The 23,110-nt window shown below is 43.0% G+C and overlaps 1 protein-coding gene across 1 annotated transcript in view; it reads left to right on the top strand.

Moving 5' to 3' along the window:
• LOC115167604 (zinc transporter ZIP1-like) overlaps window positions 1-22,840 on the top strand; it is a 35,308-nt gene extending 12,468 nt beyond the window's left edge. Inside the window, exon 4 of the mRNA XM_029722194.1 lies at window positions 21,201-22,840. Coding sequence (XP_029578054.1) covers window positions 21,201-21,554 — 354 coding nt within the window. The 3' untranslated portion in view covers window positions 21,555-22,840. The remainder of the gene's footprint in view (window positions 1-21,200) is intronic.
• Window positions 22,841-23,110: the final 270 nt, after the last annotated feature.

Below are 23,110 nucleotides of genomic sequence, written 5' to 3'. Positions count from 1 at the left end.
CAAATCCAACCAGGAAGTGGGAAATCTTTCTCAGGTTTTTGCCTGCCATATGAGTTCTGTTATAATCACAGACATCATTCAAACAGTTTTAGAAACTTCAGTGTTTTCTATCCAAATCTACTAATAATAGGCATATCCTACCTTCTGGGCCCGAGTAGCAGGCAGTTTAATTTGGGCACACTTTTCATCCAGAATTCCGAATGCTGCCCTCTACCCTAGTGAAGTTAAAGAAGTAGTGGCATGGATCAGAAAACCAGTCAGGCTGTTGATTGTGGCCTGTGGAATATTGTCTCTCTTCAATGGCTGTGCGAAGTTGCTGGATATTGGCAAGAACTGGAACACGCTGTCGTACATGTCGATCCAGAGCATCCAAAAAATGCTCAATGGGTGACATGTCTAGTGAGTGTGCAGGCCGTGGAAGAAGTGGGACATTTTCGGCTTCCAGGAATTGTGCACAGATCCTTGCAACATGGGGCAGTGCATTATCATGCTGAAACATGAGGGTATTGCAGCGTATGACTGGCACAGCAATGGGTCTAAGGATCTCGTCACGGTATGTATCTCTGTGCATTCAAATTGACATGGATAAAATGCAATTGTGTTTGTTGTCCGTAGCTTATGGCTGTCCTTACCATAACCCCACCGCCATCCTGGGGCAGTCTGTTCACAACGTTGACATCAGCAAACCGCTCGCCCACACAACGTCATACAAGGGGTCTGTGGTTGTCAGGCTGGTTGGATGCAATGCCCAATTCCGCTCTGGTGGACATTTTAGTGGCCTTTTCTTGTCCCCGGCACAAGGTGCACCTGTGTAATGGTCATGCTGTTTAATCAGCTTCTTGATATGCCACACCTGTCAGGTTCATAGTGAGCATTTCTCCTTTGCCAAAATAATCTAACAGGGATGTAAACAAAATTTGAGAGAAATAAGCTTTTTGTGCATATGGAACATTTCTGGCATCTTTTATTTCACCTCATGAAACATAGGACCAACACTTGTTGCGTTTTTATATTTTTGTTCAGTGTACACCTAGCGGTGAGTCTGAGCGGCGCACGTGAGGTGATGAAGTTACACTTGAATGCAATTCACTACTAAATGTTTGCCATAAAATCATTTAGAATGGCTTTCTGTCAGATGTCAAAGAGCTCTGCCCTGTGCTTCCTACTAGTGTTTTTTTTTTTCCTCCTCTTCCTCCTTTTTTCCTCCTGTTCACCCCTTTGCTTCAGGGTAGCCTAGTGGTTAGAGCATTGGGCTAGTAACCGAAAGGTTGCAAGTTCGAATCTCCGAGCTGACAAGGTACAAATCTGTCGTTCTGCCCCTGAACAAGGCAGACTGTTCCTAGGCCGTCATTGAAAATAAGAATTTGTTCTTAACTGACTTGCCTAGTTAATTAATATTTAATTTACCTTTATTTATTTCAATGATGAAACCGTCGACCCAAACGTCTTGACTGTTGGACCGAGAGCCTACCCCTTACAGACCATGCTGTTCCTTATACCTGATACCAAGATTGCTCAGTCGTAGCTGGTTCAACCCCCCCCCCCCCCCCCCCCCCCCGCACCATAAGCCACTTTGGGTTCATCCTGTGGTCATCTGCCTCTGGTGTTGTCTCCCAGACACCAGGATAATTAGGAATACTGAGGCCTTTGTTCTGTTCCTCCAGGCTCTCTATCTCGTTGACACCACCCACCACATCTGATCAATGGAATGCCAGCTGTAGGTTTTTTAGCACCAAGCCATCACTTAATCAGTTGCCAGCCCAAGCTTCAGAATACTTCTCTCAGTTAACTCAGAAAAGGAGAGAGAGAGAGAGTCCAAAGAACCTTTCTTTATTAAATAAAACAACCATTTGGTGCATAAATATAACAATCTTGTAATCCTGCTACCACACCACATGTCCCGGGGCCCCCAAACTCCCCCAATTGACTTGGGGGGGGGGGGGGGGGGGTCCATTGATGTTGGGTCCCAGTGGATGTTGGGTGGGTGACCCAGATAGTAAAAAGTGTAGAATTACAGGAAATGTCCTTTTTATAACGGCAACATTTTCTCTCAGCCTCATGGCACACTGTTAACAAAAGCATAAGATGAGGTTTAAAAACAGCAAAAGTAGCTACTCTTCCTGGGGTCCAAATACATTTTGGATTATAATGGCGCCGGAGGAGATGGCTGCCGTTTTACAGGCTCCTAACCAACTGTGGTATTTTGTTTGTTTTTTCACATAGTTTGTAACTCATTTTGTACATAATGTTGCTACTACCGTCTCTTATGACCAAAAAGAACTTCTGGACATCAAAACAGCTCACCTCGAACTGGACAAAGATTCTTTAATGAGTCCGACGCAAAGGGTATACTGCTTTGTCGAGACGAGGCCCAAATTGCCGTCATTTGTGTGAAGAAAAGAGAAAAAAGGGGAGGGGGGCAGGGTGCCTTGTAAGAATTCGCCGATGAATAGGTAAACCACCAGTACCCTCCGTATTATTGGCCAACGTGCAATCATTGGAAAACTAACTGGACGATCTACGATTTAAGACTATCCTACCAACGGGACATTAACTGCAATAACTTATGTTTCACTGAGACGTGGCTAAACGCCGACACGGATAATTTAGATCTGGTTGGCTTCTCCGTGCATCGGCAGGAAAGAGCAGCTACGTCTGAGAAGACAAGGGGCGGAGGTGTGTGTCTGTCTGTCAATAACTGCTGTTGCGCGATGTCTATTATTAAAGAAGTCTCGAGGTATTGCTCACCTGACGTACAATACCTCATGATAAGCTTTAGACCACACTACTTACCAAGAGTTCACATCTATATTATTCGTAACTGTCTATTTACCAGCACAAACCAATGCTGGCACTAAGACCGCACTCAACGAGCTGTATAAGGCCATAAGCAAACTAAAAATTGCTTATCCAGAAGCGGCGCTCCTAATTGCCAGGGACATTAATGCAGGCAAATTTAACCTCTCTTGGGTAGGGGGCAGTTTTTTCACGGCCGGACGAAAAACGTACCCAAATTAAACGGCCTACTACTCGGGCCCAGGAACTAGAATATGCATATTATTAGTAGATTTGGATAGAAAACACTCTGAAGATTCTAAAACTGTTTGAATGATGTCTGTGAGTATAACAGAACTCATATGGCAGGCAAAAACCTGAGAAAAAAATCCAACCTGGAAGTGGAGGATCTGAGGCTGGAAGTGCCTTCTGATGAAGATCATCAAAGGTAAGTGAATATTTCTAATGCTATTTATGATTTTAGATGACTCCAAAATGGCGGGTATCTGTATTGTTTGATGTCTTTTTCTGAGCGCAGTACTCAGATTATTGCAAAGTGTGCTTTCCCTGTGAAGCTTTTTTGAAATCTGTCACAGCGGTTGCATAAAGATGTTCATCTATAATTCTTTGAATAACAGTTTAATATTTTATCAACGTTTATGATGAGTATTTTTGAAAATTGTGCTGATACACCGGCAGTATTGGAGGCAAAATATTTTCTGAACATCACGCGCCAATGTAAAATGCTGTTTTTGGATATAAATATCAAGTTGATCGAACAAAAAATGCATGTATTGTGTAACATGATGTCCTAGGAGTGTCATCTGATGAAGATCATCAGCTAGCGTCCCACCTCCCCAAGAGAGGTTAAATCCGTTTTACCTAATTTCTACCAGCATGTCACATGTGCAACCAGAGAGAAAAAAAAACTCTAGACCACTTTTACTCCACACACAGAGACGCATACAAAACAACATAAAACGGTACATCATATACTGCTCAAAAAAATAAAGGGAACACTTAAACAACACAATGTAACTCCAAGTCAATCACACTTCTGTGAAATCAAACTGTCCACTTAGGAAGCAACACTGATTGGCAATACATTTCACATGCTGTTGTGCAAATGGAATAGACAACAGGTGGAAATTATAGGCAATAAGCAAGACACCCCCAATAAAGGAATGGTTCAGCAGGTGGTACCACAGACCACTTCTCAGTTCCTATGCTTCCTGGCTGATGTTTTGGTCACTTTTGAATGCTGGCGGTGCTTTCACTCTAGTGGTAGCATGAGACGGAGTCTACAACCCACACAAGTGGCTCAGGTAGTGCAGCTCATCCAGGATGGCACATCAATGCGAGCTATGGCAAGAAAGTTTGCTGTGTCTGTCAGCGTAGTGTCCAGAGCATGGAGGCGCTACCAGGAGACAGGCCAGTACATCAGGAGACGTGGAGGAGGCCGTAGGAGGGCAACAACCCAGCAGCAGGACCGCTACCTCTGCATTTGTGCAAGGAGGAGCAGGAGGAGCACTGCCAGAGCCCTGCAAAATGACCTCCAGCAGGCCACAAATGTGCATGTGTCTGCTCAAACGGTCAGAAACAGACTCCATGAGGGTGGTGTGAGGGCCCGACGTCCACAGGTGGGGGTTGTGCTTACAGCCCAACACCGTGCAGGACGTTTGGCATTTGCCAGAGAACACCAAAATTGGCAAATTCGCCACTGGCGCCCTGTGCTCTTCACAGATGAAAGCAGGTTCACACTGAGCACGTGACAGACGTGACAGAGTCTGGAGACGCCGTGGAGAACGTTCTGCTGCCTGCAACATCCTCCAGCATGACCGGTTTGGCGGTGGGTCAGTCATGGTGTGGGGTGGCATTTCTTGGGGGGCCGCACAGCCCTCCATGTGCTCGCCAGAGGTAGCCTGACTGCCATTAGGTACCGAGATGAGATCCTCAGACCCCTTGTGAGACCATATGCTGGTGCGGTTGGCCCTGGGTTCCTCCTAATGCAAGACAATGCTAGACCTCATGTGGCTGGAGTGTGTCAGCAGTTCCTGCAAGAGGAAGGCATTGATGCTATGGACTGGCCCGCCCGTTCCCCAGACCTGAATCCAATTGAGCACATCTGGGATATCATGTCTCGCTCCATCCACCAACGCCATGTTGCACCACAGACTGTCCAGGAGTTGGCGGATGCTTTAGTCCAGGTCTGGGAGGAGATCCCTCAGGAGACCATCCTCCACCTCATCAGGAGCATGCCCAGGTGTTGTAGGGAGGTCATACAGGCACGTGGAGGCCACACACACTACTGAGCCTCATTTTGACTTGTTTTAAGGACATTACATCAAAGTTGGATCAGCCTGTAGTGTGGTTTTCCACTTTCATTTTGAGTGTGACTCCAAATCCAGACCTCTATGGGTTGATAAATTGGATTTCCATTGTTTTATTTTTGTGTGATTTTTGTTGTCAGCACATTCAACTATGTAAAGAAAAAAGTATTTCATAAGATTATTTCTTTCATTCAGATCTAGGATGTGTTGTTTAAGTGTTCCCTTTATTTTTTTGAGCAGTGTATAATATTATTACACTACTACATATCTACAATACAAAATGTGTAATACCTCCATACAATAATGTACGTGTGTGTGTAGAGTGCGTGTGCTAGTGTTTGTGTGCCAGTTACCTGATATGGAATATAGTTCCATAAAGTCATGGCTCTATATAGTACTGTAAGCCTCTCATAGTCTTGGGGATTGTGAAGAGACCTCTGCTGGCATGTCTTGTGGGGTATGCATGGGTGTCCGAGATGTGTGCTGGTAGTTTAAACAGACAGCTCGGCGCATTCAGCTTGTCAACAGGGTTTATAAAAAGTAGTGATGAAGTCAATCTCTCGTCCACTTTGAGCCATGAAAGATTGACATGCATATCATTAATGTTAGAACCCTGTGTACATTTTAAGGTTTATCTTAGCCTCATGACAAAATTTCTAGAATAGCATTATAAATCTGCAAATGTTTTTCTCTGCACCATGGCAAAATATGTTGAAATGCAGGAAGTTAGCTTTGAGGTTGGTGCCCCAAATGCAGTAGTCTGGCCCTGCATCGATACTGAAAATAAGGCCATACAGTTTTTTTGGAACAACTCATGATTTTTTGATGAAACAAACGATTAACTTCGGCATTATATTTGTTGGGATTTTGTTCAATCGCGATGAATCTAATCATGTGAATCAAAATAATTTGTGAACCGCGAACAGTAATTTTAGGAAAAAATATTACATACAGTTGGAAGTCGGAATTTTACATACACTTAGTTTGGAGTCATTAAAACTCGTTGTTCAACTACTCCACAAATTTCTTGTTAACAAACTATAGTTTTGGCAAGTCGGTTAGGACATCTACTTTGTGCATGACACAAGTAATTTTTCCAACAATTGTTTACAGACAGATTATTTCACTTATAATTCACTGTATCACAATTCCAGTGGGTCAGAAGTTAACTTGGTGTATGTAAACTGTGCCTTTTTTAAACAGCTTGGAAAATTCCTGAAAATTTGAGTCAATTGGAGGTGTACCTGTGGATGTATTTCAAGGCCTACCTTCAAACTCAGTGCCTCTTTGCTTGACATCATGGGATAATCAAAAGAAATCAGCCAAGACCTCAGGGGAAAAATGTAGACCTCTACAAGTCTGGTTCAGCCTTGGGATCAATTTCCAAACGCCTGAAGGTACTACGTTCATCTGTACAAACAATAATATGCAAGTATAAACACCATGGGATCACGCAGCCATCATACAGTAAGGAAACGCATTCTGTCTCCTAGAGATGAATGTACTTTGGTGCGAAATGTGCAGATCAATTCCAGAACCACAGCAAAGGACCTTGTGAAGATGCTGGAGGAAACGGGTACAAAAGTATCTATATCCACAGTAAAACGAGTCCTATATCAACATAACCTGAAAGGCCGCTCAGCAAGGAAAAACCACTGCTCCAAAACCGCCATTAAAAAAGCCAGACTACGGTTTGCAACTGCACATTGGGACAATGATCGTACTTTTTGGAGAAATGTCCTCTGGTCTGATGAAACAAAAATAGATCTGTTTGGCCATAATGGCCATCATTATGTTTGGAGAAAAAGGGGAAGGCTTGCAAGCCGAAGAACACCATCCCAACAGTGAAGCACGGGGGTGGCAGCATCATGTTGTGGGGGTGCTTTGCTGCAGGAGGGACTGGTGCACTTCACAAAATAGATGGCATCATGAGGGAGGAAAATGATGTGGATATTGAAGCAACATCTCAAGACATCAGTCAGGAAGTTAAGACTTGGTCGTGAATGGGTCTTCCAAATGGACAATGACCCCAAGCATACTTCCAAGTTGTAGCAAAATGGCTTAAGGACCACAAAGTCAAGGTATTGGAGTGGCCATCACAAAGCCCTGACCTCAATCCCAAAGAAAATTTGTGGGCAGAACTGAAAAATGTCTGAGCAAGGAGGCCTTCAAACCTGACTCAGTTACACCAGCTCTGTCAGGAGGAATGGGCAAAAATTCACCCAACTTATTGTGGGAAGCTTATGGGAGGCTACCCGAAACATTTGACCCCAAGTTAAATTATTTAAAGGCAATGCTACCACACACTCAATTAGCATATGTAAACTTCTGACCCACTGGGAATGTGATGAAAGAAATAAAAGCTGAATTAAATCATTCTCTGAACTATTATTCTGACATTTCACATTCTTAAAATTTAGTGGTGATCCTAACAGATCTAAGACAGGCAATTTTTACTAGGATTAAATGTCAGGTATTGTGAAACTGAGTTTAAATGTATTTGGCTAAGGGGTATGTAAACTTCCGACTTCAACTGTATAGCCTTCTGGATTATGTTGCTGCAAAACCTTTGTAGATACTTCCAGTTTATTTGGGCATCCAAGTTATGAGACATTGCAGGCTGACTAGCTTCTATTGAGTAGCAAAGTTAACACTTAAGGTAGCAACGATAAATATGACTAAACTGAAAAAGTGACATTTATTGGAACAATTGTGGGCTTGCTTCAGCTGAAGATTTGTGTACTACCATAGCCATTTGTTCTTTGATCTGTTTGAATGAGCAAATTATTTTATAAAGGCATAGAACATATTTGCTTGCAATATTTTACAAGGGTGGTCAACCGTCCTCCAGAAGAGCTAATTGGTGTGCAGGCTTTTGTTCCAGTCCCACCCTAACAAACGCCATTTTAAAAATGAGCTGCTCAACCGGACCTTTGTCAACAAGCAGCATGACAGAAAGATGATGGCAAGTTGTCGAACTACCGGCAGTTTCTTTGAGAAGATACAGTGCCTTCGGAAAGTATTCAGACCCCTTGACCTTTTCCACATTTTGTTACGTTAGAGCCTTATTCTAAAATTGATTACATTGATAAAAAAAAAATTAAATCTAGACACAATACCCCATAATGACAAAGCGAAAACAGGTTTTTATACATTTTTGCACATTTAAATAAAATATTTAAAACATAACGTAAGTAAATAAGGTTTCAGACCCTTTGATATGAACTTCGCTATTGAGCTCAGGTGCATCCTGTTTCCATTGATCATCCTTGATGTTTCTAGAACTTGATTGGAGTCCACCTGTGGTAAATTCAATCGATTGGAGATCATTTGGAAAGGCACACACCTGGCTATATAAGGTCTCACAGTTGACAGTGCTCTGACATGCAAAAACTAAGTCATAAGGTCGAACAAATTTTCCGTAGAGCTCCGAGATAGATAGGATTGTGCCAAGGCAGAGATCTGGGGAAGGGTACCAAATCATTTCTGCAGCATTGATGCTCCCCAAAAACATGGTGGCCTCCATCATTCTTAAGTGGAAAATGTTTGGAACTACCAAGACTCTTCCTCGAGCTGCTCACTCTGTGTCACTGTTTATTATTTACTTCAGTATATTCTAGTAAATACTTAACACTTTGTTTGGAGTGAATGGAATATCAAGTGCTCAATAGAGCTCTGTGGCACTGCTCCGCGGCAGAACGGCGCAAACTTCGAACGTCAACTGACAAGCTAACTAGTGGTGGCAGGTTCGTGAGTGAAAAACATGGGCTTTTTGTAAATGAAATCTGCTGAATATAAAACAAAATAGTGACTAAATACAGTACCAGTCAAAAGTTTGGACACACCTACTCATTCAAGGGTTTCTTTATTTTTACTATTTTCTACATTGTAGAATAATAGTGAAGACATCAAAGCTATGAAATAACACACATGGAATCATGTAGTAACTTAACTGTTAAATAAATCAAAATATATTTTAGATTATTCAGAGTAGCCACCCTTTGCCTTGACAACAGCTTTGCACACTCTTGGCATTCTCTCAACCAGCTTCAACTGGAATGCTTTTCCAGCAGTCTTAAAGGACTTCCCACATATGCTGAGCAATTGTTGGCTGCTTTTCCATCACTCTGCGGTACAGCTCATCCTGGATGATTGTGGAGGCCAGGTCATCTGACGCAGCACTCCATCACTCTCATTCTTGGTCAAATTGCCCTTACACAGCCTGGAGGTGTAATGGGTCATTGTCCTGTTGAAAAACAAATGATAGTCCCACTAAGCGCAAAACAGATGGGATGGCGTATCGCTGCAGAATGCTATGGTAGCCATGCTGGTTAAGTGTGCCCTGAATCCTAATTAATCACTAAGTGTCACCAGCAAATTACCATCACCTCTTCCTCCATGTTTCACGGTGGGAACCACACATGCTGAGATCATCAGTTCACCTACTCTGCGTCTCACAAAGACACGGAGTTTGGAAACAAAATATCTCAAATTTGGACTCCTCAGACCAAAGGACAGATTTCCACTGGTCTAATGTCCATTTTTCGTGTTTCTTGGCCCAAGCAAGTCTCTTCTTGTTATTGGTGTCCATTAGTAGTGGTTTCTTTGCAGCAATTCAACCATGAAGGCCTGGTTCACGCAGTCTCCTCTGAACAGTTGATGCTGAGCTGTGTCTGTTACTGGAACTCTGAAGCATTTATTTGGCCTGAAATTTCTGAGACTGGTAACTCTGCTGCAAAGGAAAAGCTCATTAGAGAGAGCCAGTTTCGTCATAGCGCTTTATGGTTTTTGCGACTGCACTTTTTCCACATTGACTGACCTTCATGTGTTTAAAGTAATAATGGACTGTCGTTTCTCTTTGCTTATTTGAGCTGTTCTTGCCATAATGTGGACCTGGTCTTTTACCAAATAGGGCTATCTTGTGTATACCACCCCTACCTTGTCACAACACAACTGATTGGCTAAGACACATTAAGAAGGTAAGAAATTCCACAAATTATCTTTTTAAAAGGCACAGCTGTTAATTGAAATGCATTTCAGGTGACTACCTCATGAAGCTGGTTGAGAGAATATATATTTATTAGCAAAGCTAACAGACTGTCTTCGCATAGGGTGTCTATTGAAATTCAATCTGTTCCTGTTTTCATTGTGTATTTCTATGTCTTTCCCTTTAAATCGCCAAAGAAAAGTCCCCTCAACATAGATTGATTGGCAATATAGCCAATGAACGCTAAGGATCTGAAGATAAAAATGACACGGGTATCAAATTGATTTTGATTGCTCCAACCTGCGGAAACACCTCCGACTGGTACCACCTCTTGATGCCAAATATGGGAGAGACAACCGTTGCAGTCTAAACTAGCAACAGTCACAGCAAATTTTAGGTTCTTATTTCGTCAACACTGTCAAGTACAATTATATTAAGGTTATAATATTGTAGAGAATAATCTAATGATTGATTTTTATGTGACGTATAATGACATGGGGCGAAGAGATTAATTTCATAGCACCCTCTTGAATTGCCCCTTTTTTTTCCTCTACATTCAAGAGCATTGAGTGAAAGCCCTATAGACTTGAAATTGACATGGGAGCTAATTAGCTAACTAATTAGCTAGCAAGCTACCAGCTAGCTATAGCCAGCTAGCTGCTTATCAAAGGTAGATAACTGGTTTATTTGCCCAACATCTACCAAACTATTTCCTAATGTTTCTCAAAATTACTGTAGCTGGCTAATAAATGTTATCATGCTTTGTGATTTGAAGGTCTCGGGGAAATCAACAATGAAGAAAGATCAGGATGGCTTCCAGAGTATGAGATGTTTTATTGACAAAGACAATAACATGCGTCGAAGCTGGAAGACATGACAGAGCGCCCAGGAGAACTTTCTAGTACACATGTCAAGTACATTTTCTCAGAGCCTTACTTCCTTGTTCAACTCTGTTTATACCTGGTTTTGTTTCATAATCTGCCTTGCAGTAATTGGTTACAGTAATCAAATTCAACATATCACAACTGCTTGAGTGTAGAGTTTTAATAAACCCCTAGACCCTATTTGGCTAAGCTTCCAGGTGACAAACTTAATAATTTATATCAATATTGTGGACATGCGACTACAGCTGCAAGTAGCTTGTTAGTGGCTGGAGTGTACAAGTCCTTCTCTCTCTCTCGACTTTGGAGGGAAACCCTCCTTAACTTATACTCATTTACATTTAAGTCATTTAGCAGACGCTCTTATCCAGAGCGACTTACAAATTGGTGCATTCACCTTCTGATATCCAGTGGAACAACCACTTTACAATAGTGCATCTAAATCTTTTAAGGGGGGGGGGGGTTAGAAGGATTACTTTATCCTATCCCAGGTATTCCTTAAAGAGGTGGGGTTTCAGGTGTCTCCGGAAGGTGGTGATTGACTCCGCTGTCCTGGCATCGTGAGGGAGCTTGTTCCACCATTCGGGTGCCAGAGCAGCGAACAGTTTGGACTGGGCTGAGCGGGAACCGTGCTTCCTCAGAGGTAGGGGGGCCAGCAGGCCAGAGGTGGATGAACGCAGTGCCCTTGTTTGGGTGTAGGGCCTGATCAGAGCCTGAAGGTATGGAGGTGCCGTTCCCCTCACAGCTCCGTAGGCAAACACCATGGTCTTGTAGCGGATGCGAGCTTCAACTGGAAGCCAGTGGAGAGAGCGGAGGAGCGGGGTGACGTGAGAGAACTTGGGAAGGTTGAACACCAGATGGGCTGCGGCATTCTGGATGAGTTGTAGGGGTTTAATGGCACAGGCAGGGAGCCCAGCCAACAGCGAGTTGCAGTAATCCAGACGGGAGATGACAAGTGCCTGGATTAGGACCTGCGTCAAATCAAATCAAATCAAATTTATTTATATAGCCCTTCGTACATCAGCTGAAATCTCAAAGTGCTGTACAGAAACCCAGCCTAAAACCCCAAACAGCAAGCAATGCATGTGAAAGAAGCACGGTGGCTGGGAAAAACTCCCTAGGAAAAACTCCTGAGAAAGGCCAAAAACCTAGGAAGAAACCTAGAGAGGAACCAGGCTATGAGGGGTGGCCAGTCCTCTTCTGGCTGTGCCGGGTGGATATTATAACAGAACATGGTCAAGATGTTAAAATGTTCGTAAATGACCAGCATGGTCAAATAATAATAATCATAGTAATTGTCGAGGGTGCAACAAGCACGTCCGGTGAACAGGTCAGGGTTCCGTAGCCGCAGGCAGAACAGTTGAAACTGGAGCAGCAGCATGGCCAGGTGGACTGGGGACAGCAAGGAGTCATCATGCCAGGTAGTCCTAGGGCTCAGGTCCTCCGAGAGAAAGAGAGAAAGAAAGAGAGAATTAGAGAGAGCATATTTACATTCACACAGGACACTGGATAAGACAAGAGAATACTCCAGATGTAACAGACTGACCCTAGCCCCCCGACACATAAACTACTGCAGCATAAATACTGGAGGCTGAGACAGGAGGGATCAGAAGACACTGTGGCCCCATCCGATGATACCCCCGGACAGGGCCAAACAGGCAGGATATAACCCCACCCACTTTGCCAAAGCACAGCCCCCACACCACTAGAGGGATATCTACAACCACCAACTTACCGTCCGAAGACAAGGCCGAGTATAGCCCACAAAGATGTCTGCCACGGCACAACCCAAGGGGGGGGCGCCAACCCAGACAGGAAGACCACGTCAGTGGCTCAACCTACTCAAGTGACGCACCCCTCCCATGGACGGCATGGAAGAACACCAGTAAGTCAGTGACTCAGCCCCTGTAAAAGGGTTAGAGGCAGAGAATCCCAGTGGGAAGAGGGGAACCGACAAGGCAGAGACAGCAAGGGCGGTTCGTTGCTCCAGCCTTTCCGTTCACCTTCACACTCCTGGGCCAGACTATACTTAATCATAGGACCTACTGAAGAGATAAGTCTTCAGTAAAGACTTAAAGGTTGAGACTGAGTCTGCGTCTCTCACATGGGTCGGCAGACCATTCCATAAAAATGGAGCTCTATAGGAGAAAGCCCTACCTCCAGCCGTTTGCTTAGAAATTCTAGGGACAATTAGGAGGCCTGCGTCTTGTGACCGTAGCGTACGTGTAGGTATGTACGGCAGGACCAAATCGGAAAGATAGGTAGGAGCAAGCCCATGTAATGCTTTGTAGGTTAGCAGTAAAACCTTGAAATCAGCCCTTGCCTTAACAGGAAGCCAGTGTAGGGAAGCTAGCACTGGAGTAATATGATCAAATTTTTTGGTTCTAGTCAGGATTCTAGCAGCCGTATTTAGCACTAATTGAAGTTTGTTTAGTGCTTTATCCGGGTAGCCGGAAAGTAGAGCATTGCAGTAGTCGAGCCTAGAAGTAACAAAAGCATGGATTAATTTTTCTGCGTCATTTTTGGACAGAAAGTTTCTGATTTTTGCAATGTTACGTAGATGGAAAAAAGCTGTCCTTGAAGCAGTCTTGATATGTTCTTCAAAAGAGAGATCAGGGTCCAGAGTAACGCCGAGGTCCTTCACAGTTTTATTTGAGACGACTGTACAACCATCCAGATTAATTGTCAGATTCAACAGAAGATCTCTTTGTTTCTTGGGACCTAGGACAAGCATCTCTGTTTTGTCCGAGTTTAAAAGTAGAAAATTTGCAGCCATCCACTTCCTTATGTCTGAAACACAGGCTTCTAGCGAGGGCAATTTTGGGGCTTCACCATGTTTCATTGAAATGTACAGCTGTGTGTCGTCCGCATAGCAGTGAAATTTAACATTATGTTTTCGAATGACATCCCCAAGAGGTACAATATATAGTGAAAACAATAGTGGTCCTAGAACGGAACCTTGAGGAACACCGAAATTTACAATTGATTTGTCAGAGGACGAACCATTCACAGAGACAAACTGATATCTTTCCGACAGATAAGATCTAAACCAGGCCAGAACTTGTCCATGTAGACCAATTTGGGTTTCCAATCTCTCCAAAAGAATGTGGTGATCGATGGTATCAAAAGCGGCACTAAGATCTAGGAGCACGAGGACAGATGCAGAGCCTCGGTCTGACGTCATTAAAAGGTCATTTACCACCTTCACAAGTGCAGTCTCAGTGCTATGATGGGGTCTAAAACCAGACTGAAGCGTTTCGTATACATTGTTTGTCTTCAGGAAGGCAGTGAGTTGCTGCGCAACAACTTTTTCTAAAATTTTTGAGAGGAATGGAAGATTCGATATAGGCCGATAGTTTTTTATAATTTCTGGGTCAAGATTCGGCTTTTTCAAGAGAGGCTTTATTACTGCCATTTTTAGTGAGCTTGGTACACATCCGGTGGATAGAGAGCCGTTTATTATGTTCAACATAGGAGGGCCAAGCACAGGAAGCAGCTCTTTCAGTAGTTTAGTTGGAATAGGGTCCAGTATGCAGCTTGAGGGTTTGGAGGCCATGATTATTTTCATCATTGTGTCAAGAGATATAGTACTAAAACACTTTAGTATCTCCCTTGAGCCAGGGTCCTGGCAGAGTTGTGCAGACTCTGGACAATGAAGCCCTGGAGGAATACCCAGATTTAAAGATGAGTCCGTAATTTGCTTTCTAATGATCATGATCTTTTCCTCAAAAAAGTTCATAAATTTATTACTGCTGAAGTGAAAGCCATCCTCCATTTGCGAATGCTGCTTTTTAGTTAGCTTTGCGACAGTGTCAAAAAGAAATTTCGGATTGTTCTTATTTTCCTCAATTAAGTTGGAAAAATAGGATGATCGTGCAGCAGTGAGGGCTCTTCGATACTGCACGGTACTGTCTTTCCAAGCTAGTCGGAAGACTTCCAGTTTAGTGTGGCGCCATTTCCGTTCCAATTTTCTGGAAGCTTGCTTCAGAGCTCGTGTATTTTCTGTATACCAGGGAGCTAGTTTCTTATGACAGATGTTTTTAATTTTTAGGGGTGCAACTGCATCTAGGGTATTGCGCAAGGTTGAATTGAGTTCCTCGGTTAGGTGGTTAACTGATTCTTGTCCTCTGACGTCCTTGGGTAGGCAGAGGGAGTCTGGAAGGGCATCAAGGAATCTTTGGGTTGTCTGAGAATTTATAGCACGACTTTTAATCTTCCTTGGTTGGGGTCTGAGCAGATTATTTGTTGCAATTGTAAACGCAATAAAATGGTGGTCCGATAATCCAGGATTATGAGGAAAAACATTAAGATCCACAACATTTATTCCATGGGACAAAACTAGGTCCAGAGTATGACTGTGGCAGTGAGTAGGTCCAGAGACATGTTGGACAAAACCCACTGAGTCGATGATGGCTCCGAAAGCCTTTTGGAGTGGGTCTGTGGACTTTTCCATGTGAATGTTAAAGTCACCAAAAATTAGAATATTATCTGCTATGACTACAAGATCCGATAGGAATTCAGGGAACTCAGTAAGGAACACTGCATATGGCCCAGGAGGCCTGTAAACAGTAGCTATAAAAAGTGATTGAGTAGGCTGCATAGATTTCATGACTAGAAGCTCAAAAGACGAAAACGTCATTGTTTTTTTTTTTGTAAATTGAAATTTGCTATCGTAAATGTTAGCAACACCTCCGCCTTTGCCGGATGCACGGGGGGTTTGGTCACTAGTGTAACCAGGGGGTGAGGCCTCATTTAACACAGTAAATTCATCAGGCTTAAGCCATGTTTCAGTCAGGCCAATCACATCAAGATTATGATCAGTGATTAGTTCATTGACTATAACTGCCTTGGAAGTGAGGGATCTAACATTAAGTAACCCAATTTTGAGATGTGAAGTATCACAATCTCTTTCAATAATGGCAGGAATGGAGGAGGTCTTTATACTAGTAAGATTACTGAAGCGAACACCGCCATTTTTAATTTTGCCCAACCAAGATCGAGGCACAGACACGGTCTCAATGGGGAAAGCTGAGCTGACTACGCTAACTGTGCTAGTGGCAGACTCCACTAAGCTGGCAGGCTGGCTAACAGCCTGCTGCCTGGCCTGCACCCTATTTCATTGTGGAGCTAGAGGAGTTAGAGCCCTGTCTATGTTCGTAGATAAGATGAGAGCACCCCTCCAGCTAGGATGGAGTCCGTCACTCCTCAGCAGGCCAGGCTTGGTCCTGCTGCGTCGCTTCCTGTGTGAGGCAGGGTCGTACTCTGCGAATGTTGTAGAGCATAAACCTACAGGATCGGGTCACCGCCTTGATGTTAGTGGAGAACGACAGGGTGTTGTCCAGGATCACGCCAAGGTTCTTAGCACTCTGGGAGGAGGACACAAGGGAGTTGTCAACCGTGATGGCGAGATCATGGAACGGGCAGTCCTTCCCCGGGAGGAAGAGCAGCTCCGTCTTGCCGAGGTTCAGCTTGAGGTGGTGATCCGTCATCCACACTGATATGTCTGCCAGACATGCAGAGATGCGATTCGCCGCCTGGTTATCAGAAGGGGGAAAGGAGAAGATTAATTGTGTGTCGTCTGCATAGCATTGATAGGAGAGACCAGGTGAGGATATGACGGAGCCAAGTGACTTGGTGTATAGCGAGAATAGGAGAGGGCCTAGAACAGAGCCCTGGGGGACACCAGTGGTGAGAGCGCGTGGTGCGGAGACAGATTCTCGCCACGCCACCTGGTAGGAGCGACCTGTCAGGTAGGACGCAATCCAAGCGTGGGCTGCGCCGGAGATGCCCAACTCGGAGAGGGTGGAGAGGAGGATCTGATGGTTCACAGTATCAAAGGCAGCAGATAGGTCTAGAAGGATGAGAGCAGAGGAGAGAGAGTTAGCTTTAGCAGTGCGGAGAGCCTCCGTGACACAGAGAAGAGCAGTCTCAGTTGAATGGCCAGTCTTGAAACCTGACTAATTAGGATCAAGAAGGTCATTCTGAGAGAGATAGCAGGAGAGCTGGCCAAGGACGGCACGTTCAAGAGTTTTGGAGAGAAAAGAAAGAAGGGATACTGGTCTGTAGTTGTTGACATGGGAGGGATCGAGTGTAGGTTTTTTTCAGAAGGGGTGCAACTCTCGCTCTCTTGAAGACGGAAGGGACGTAGCCAGCGGTCAAGGATGAGTTGATGAGCGAGGTGAGGTAGGGGAGAAGGTCTCCGGAAATGGTCTGGAGAAGAGAGGAGGGGATAGGGTCAAGTGGGCAGGTTGTTGGGCGGCCGGCCGTCACAAGACACGAGATTTCATCTGGAGAGAGAGGGGAGAAAGAGGTCAAAGCACAGGGTAGGGCAGTGTGAGCAGGACCAGCGGTGTTGTTTGACTTACTCAGTAGAATCTTTAAAATATTTTATACGTTTGAGAAACCACCTGCAGGATGACCCCATATTCTGAGAAAGTATTTTGTTTTTTATAGGCCCGTTGGACATCGCTGCCTATTTGAGCTTACAAACTAAACCCACATAGGCATGTTGAGAATGACAAATCGTTATGGTTTATTGCTGTTTGTGTATTGCAAATCACTATGACCCCGCCTCTGTCTAAACCTTTATTACATTTAATGGCAGCGGGAACACCTAATTCTCAGCTGGAGCACTTATGACCTTGGCCCGACAGCCAACAGTGATACACCCGGTTTTAAGCTGTTTTAGTGCACACATGTCACCCTGTCACCTACAGTAGAACAGGATGAACACCATGGGGGAAACAAATCAAATTGGCAAGTCACAGTCATGCTTTTTTGTTCTACCAGATCTGCGATCAGAAAGTTCTAGCTAGTGTATCCCTCTGTCCTTCGACTGTTGTTGGATGTAGATGTCTGGTTTATCAGGTCCCAGGCTCCCATGACTGGTATAATAATAATTAATTTGCAAGTTAATTACAATTAGCTTTTTGCTTTAGCACCATCTGTACCTGATAGAGCCGATCGAGTCTCACGTAAGTCATCTGGCGCGAGAGACTCATTGGGAGGGAGAATAGAGCCAGAGAGGAAGAGATGAAGCTAGAGGTTTTGCTTGACAAAATCTGTCCAAAATAAGACCAGTGCATTTCTATGGGCTTATTTTGGACCTTAGCTTGCCGCCTGTCTTCCCGCCTTTGGGACAACGACTCCCATTGTTAGGGCGGAGACATGAGCATCTCGTCATTGTATACAGATCTCTGCTGGAGCATACCCAGAAGTTCTGACTGAGCGCACATTTGAGGATGGTCCATTTACTTTTTGCTGTTAATTTATGATATTTACTTTTAATCTGTCTGCATATTTCAAGACATGGCATATGGGGGTGTAGTGAGATTGCCAATGGGCTGGACAATTCTCTTCTAATCAACCATCTTGACAAAAACGTATACTAAAAACGTGGAAATCAATCAATCCGCCATTAACACAATGGAAGAATATAAATTATTTATTTAAATAGCATTGGTGATCGAGGAAAACCAAATTGGTACAATTTTTAAGGCCAAGTGGGAAAACAATAATGCAGGCAATAGGGATGGCGGCGTAAACATGCAGGTCTGGGCAGATGAGATGTAGTCATTGTGTGTAAGTTGTTGTTCGTATAAGTTTCTATCTGGAGTAAACCCAAATGGGCCTCTGGAAAACAGCCCTGATGTTTGAAACAAATATCATCTTTTCATCCAGAGTCACATTTATTTATTTTCCAAGCTATAGCTAACAATATTTTACATGCAGTAGGTTTTTAAAGGAACATAGTTTGGTCTGCTTCATGTTTTCATTTTTGCCAATAGCAATATTTATTTTATCTTCACAGCCCTACTCATAATGGGCCCAATTCCGACTTAGGAAATTACACAAGCTTTTCCTACGCATTTCTCAGTAGTTGGTATTCAGACTTACCTTGTGCAGGTGCATACAGGATTTGCAGGTGTGATTCCTTTGCGCATGCTGAACAAATGTAATTCAACTGCTGAAAACCCTCCTTGCTTGCCAACAGATTTTCTCATGGAGTTTTCATTCAATAGGGTTTTGAGTACATTTATCTTAAGCCATCCCTTTAATTACGATGTACCTTTTTTTAGTAAGTATTTTTGTCTACAGACTCATTCGAAAATATTAGAGAGAATGGGTTCAGAATATTATGGATCATGAAAGAAAGCTATCTAATATGCATATTTGTCAGTTTTAGTACCAATTGGTCAATAAAATAAATAAAAAATACTCTGATCTTGTAGATTATTTAGGTTTAGGAAAGTATTTATAAACTGGTAAAGAGAGCCCTTATGCACGAAAGAAAGAACTGTGGTTTGATTCATTCTGAAAATTACCACATTAAGTTTTTCAACCCACGGTAATATTGGAAGATTAGTGTACTTATAATGGGGAGAATAGTGTAAGCTAAACCCTCGTCTCTTGCCTTCACTAACCAGGAAACTGTGACTATATACAGCCAAGTCTTGCGCCATGCGTCGGGATCAAACTGTTGCGCTCCGCTCCATAACGATTTAATTAGACTTCATGTCGTTTTTCTTTTATATTATCAACTGTTACTAATGATCCTCAGCAACAACCACATGGCTGTGATGTCTTTTAGAGGAAGCAAATGTAGGTAAACAAAACTATGTAATTAAATGGAATGATAATGTAGTCTATACCAACTGAAGAGAACTAAAAGTAAATTGACAGTTATACAAAAATATGTGTGGTTGTTAGACGTACTAATGGTCGATTTTGATTGTGGCTCATATTTAACATGATAGGAAACAAAGTCGGTATAGCCTATAATTAATACATTCGAGAGTGCTCATCCTTGCAAGTTAAAAGGCCTTACAATTTCAATTCTGCATAATGTAACAGCATTTCATAAACAATACAATGGGAAAGTTGATATGCGTCAGTTTGCTGCCATATGACTGGTTTCACATTTGTCTTCAATGATTTATAAGGTAAAATATATATAAAACAGGCCATATTTAGAATTCTCAAACAAGTTACTCATTTACCTAGCTCTTATCAAGTTGTAAATTACAGTGCAGGGAGAATAGTGTTATTTCTGTTGGGGGAAAAATAAAGTCGATTTTTCTAACCCGTGCTTTTCATGTGATGTGCTCTTTGACTTTATCTTCACAGACAGTTCTCCTTTTCACTGTATTGTCCTTTGTTGGTATTCAGGGCAGTCTCTTTCCATCACAAAAGCATAGTGAAGGTTATTGCTGTGCTTAGAAGGAGAAAGCCCTAGGACAACTCTTTCCAGTCACCCGTAGTGTCAGGAGGTTTAGAGTTTCTTGTTCATTTATGCAATGTAGAGAGGCAGAGGGAAGTGAGACACATGCATGATTTCCATGCACCTCCTCTCACATCCTCAGTATAACATCACTCACACAGCATGCACCATGTCAGCGGATTCTAATGACAAAAGGCTCAGATATTTTACCAAACGTCAATACACTATAAAGACATGCAAGTTTCTGACACATTGATTGACGTGAGCACTCACTGGGGTAGAAAGAAGAGGAGTGGGAAAGACGAATGTAACTTTTAACTGGTAAAGGGACATTACATTCAAATCAAAAGTTGTCGCATGTTTTCAGATCTCAAACAGTCTGACGTCATGTCCACATCCTATGTAATTGGTTGTGTAGATCCAGCTATAGCCTCAACCCCAAATAAATGGAAAAGAGCAGCACAGGAAATCTGGAAATGATCTTTTTTCCATTTATTTGGGATTGTGGACTATAGAAGGGTCGTATTCATTTGTACACACCGTAGCAAAAATATTTTGCACTGTCGCAAAAACGAAATATAGTGAAAGCAAAAACAAGTGTTTCTTATTGGACAAATTCAGGTAGGTCCCTCCCTGTTTTGGCCCGTTTGTTTTGTAGTGAATACAACCCTGGATCAACAAAACAGATGGCCTGGGACGTGAACTTCATTTGATATTAGACTACTTTGAGGTCTGAAAACATCTGACTACTTAGGAGTATAATGTCCTTTTTAAACCGCTTTCTCTGGTTGATCAAAGACCATTATCTGTCATGAAGTGAGATCTATTTAGGCTAACCTGTTAATAGACTTTTCAAAGGACTATAAATGAGAGATGTGTAATTTATATACCAGTCATTTCTACAGCTTGTGTTGATCTTATACAGCTTTCTTCATCTTACTGCGATAGAGAAAGGAAGTAGGAGAGGAATTTAACCGCTAATCTCGTTTTCTCTCCATCCTATCCAGGTATTAGAGATCTGCATCGCCATTGTGGTCCACAAAAGCATCATCGTGTTCAGCCTGTCGGTGAAGCTGGTGCAGAGCGCGGTCCCGCCCATGTGGGTTGCGGCTTACGTGGGCGTCTTCGCCATGATGTCTCCGCTGGGCATCGGCGTGGGCATCGGGGTTATCGAGGCCCAGCTGGCGGCAGGCGCTCTGATCCAGGCCATCCTGGAGGGGCTGGCGGCCGGGACCTTTATTTACATCACCTTCATGGAGATCCTGCCTCACGAGCTGAACTCCCCAGAGAACCAGCTGCTCAAGGTGTTCTTCATCCTGTTGGGCTTCAGCGTCATGGCGGGCCTCACCTTCCTGGGCTGAGAGGATGTCACCCACTGGAGCAACTGACCTAGCAGGAATATGGGTGTGGCTCATATGAATCATGGGACTTGATGTTGTGTACTAGGGTCGCCATAAGGGGAGGTGTCTCAGGGAGACGGGAAACATAAAAACAGTCCTGTTTTACTGTAGGGTTGATGCAGGGGAGATTACAGTGCCCGTGTCTGGCTGTGCCCGTGTGCCACTTTTATTTGAGGGTCACAGCTGGTCTTACTCAGTATTTTTGTTTTTAAGGGTGATTGATACTCATTGGTATTTTTTATCCTGCTTTTAGCATAGTTTTTAATTTCACAGCCAAGGATGGCAAGACTTTTTTTTTAAGTTTAATAACTTTTAATGATTTCAAATTGATTATATTTAGTTTAGTAATACTTTTTAATTTGATTGTTTTAGCACTGGGAAAATAATAAGCACACAGAATGTGGCAATATTAGTTGTTTATCCTGTGGCATACATACCAGTGGTTATCTTTTAAAAAAAGTATATATTCTATTAACTATCGCTGTTTGTAATCTTTTGCACATAACTGAAGATCACTGAAAAAATAGCTGCTCATACTGACATCATGATTGCCTGGTCTCTTTGGCAAATGACAGGTGTGGCAAGGAGTGGAATGTTAGCTAAAAAGACTCGTATCCAGACTAACATGATATCTCTTAATAGTCAAATGAATCCGTCACATTCATATCTCATTATGTATACAGGTTAAAATGTCAATTGCATCATGTTTACACTTTTGGCTGTGTGCCCACAGTTAAGTTGAAGTATTACATTTTTTTAATCGCCATTGTGGAACAAATTGTTTTCATCTTGGGAACTATACTATGCCTTACAAATTTAAGAAAGATTGTTTTATTGTCACACAGCGGATAGGTGCAGTGAAATGTGTTTTACAGGGTCAGCCATAGTAGTACGGTGCCCCTGTAGCACATTAGGGTTAAGTGCCTTGCTCAAGGGCACAACAACAGATTTTTCACCTTGTTGGCTAATATAAGACAAATCATTGTGACCAACATGTTAAAGCGAGATTGTTATTTTAACATGTGCTGAAGTTGAACTTCTTAACCTGTGTTTTCCTGACTCGGTTCCTCATTGTGTTGATAGTTTCCCTACCCCAACCATGAGTCATGTTTCTGTTGTGTTACCAAAGTTTCAAATTTATAACAACGCTATCTCCAGTGGCCCTCAGCTTCCTCTTATTCCCACATTCTCCTATCTGACACTGTTGCAGTAAAATAATGATTAAACAAGTTGGCTATGATTTGTTTGAAGTGTGTGTCTATTGTGTATGCTTTTGCAATATGCACTCTCCACGATTACTAAGAGAAGCATGATGGGGTTTTATTTTTAGGTGGGTAGGCTGGAAGGGTTGAGATGTTCTGCCTGTGACTTATGTCCTGAAATAACTGTGGATGGTCTGACTTTAACACAGGCAGCCCAATTCTAATATTCTGTCCAATTATAGGCAAAATATCTGAATTGGGCTGTCTGTAAACACAGCCTAAGTGTCCCCAAACCTATGTACTAGATTGTAAAAA

Source organism: Salmo trutta, chromosome 29 (assembly GCF_901001165.1).
Source record: "Salmo trutta chromosome 29, fSalTru1.1, whole genome shotgun sequence".
In the NCBI taxonomy this organism is placed as follows: Eukaryota; Metazoa; Chordata; class Actinopteri; order Salmoniformes; family Salmonidae; genus Salmo; species Salmo trutta.
Note: the sequence above shows the minus strand (reverse complement) of the source record. Positions and strands in the feature narration are given on the sequence as shown.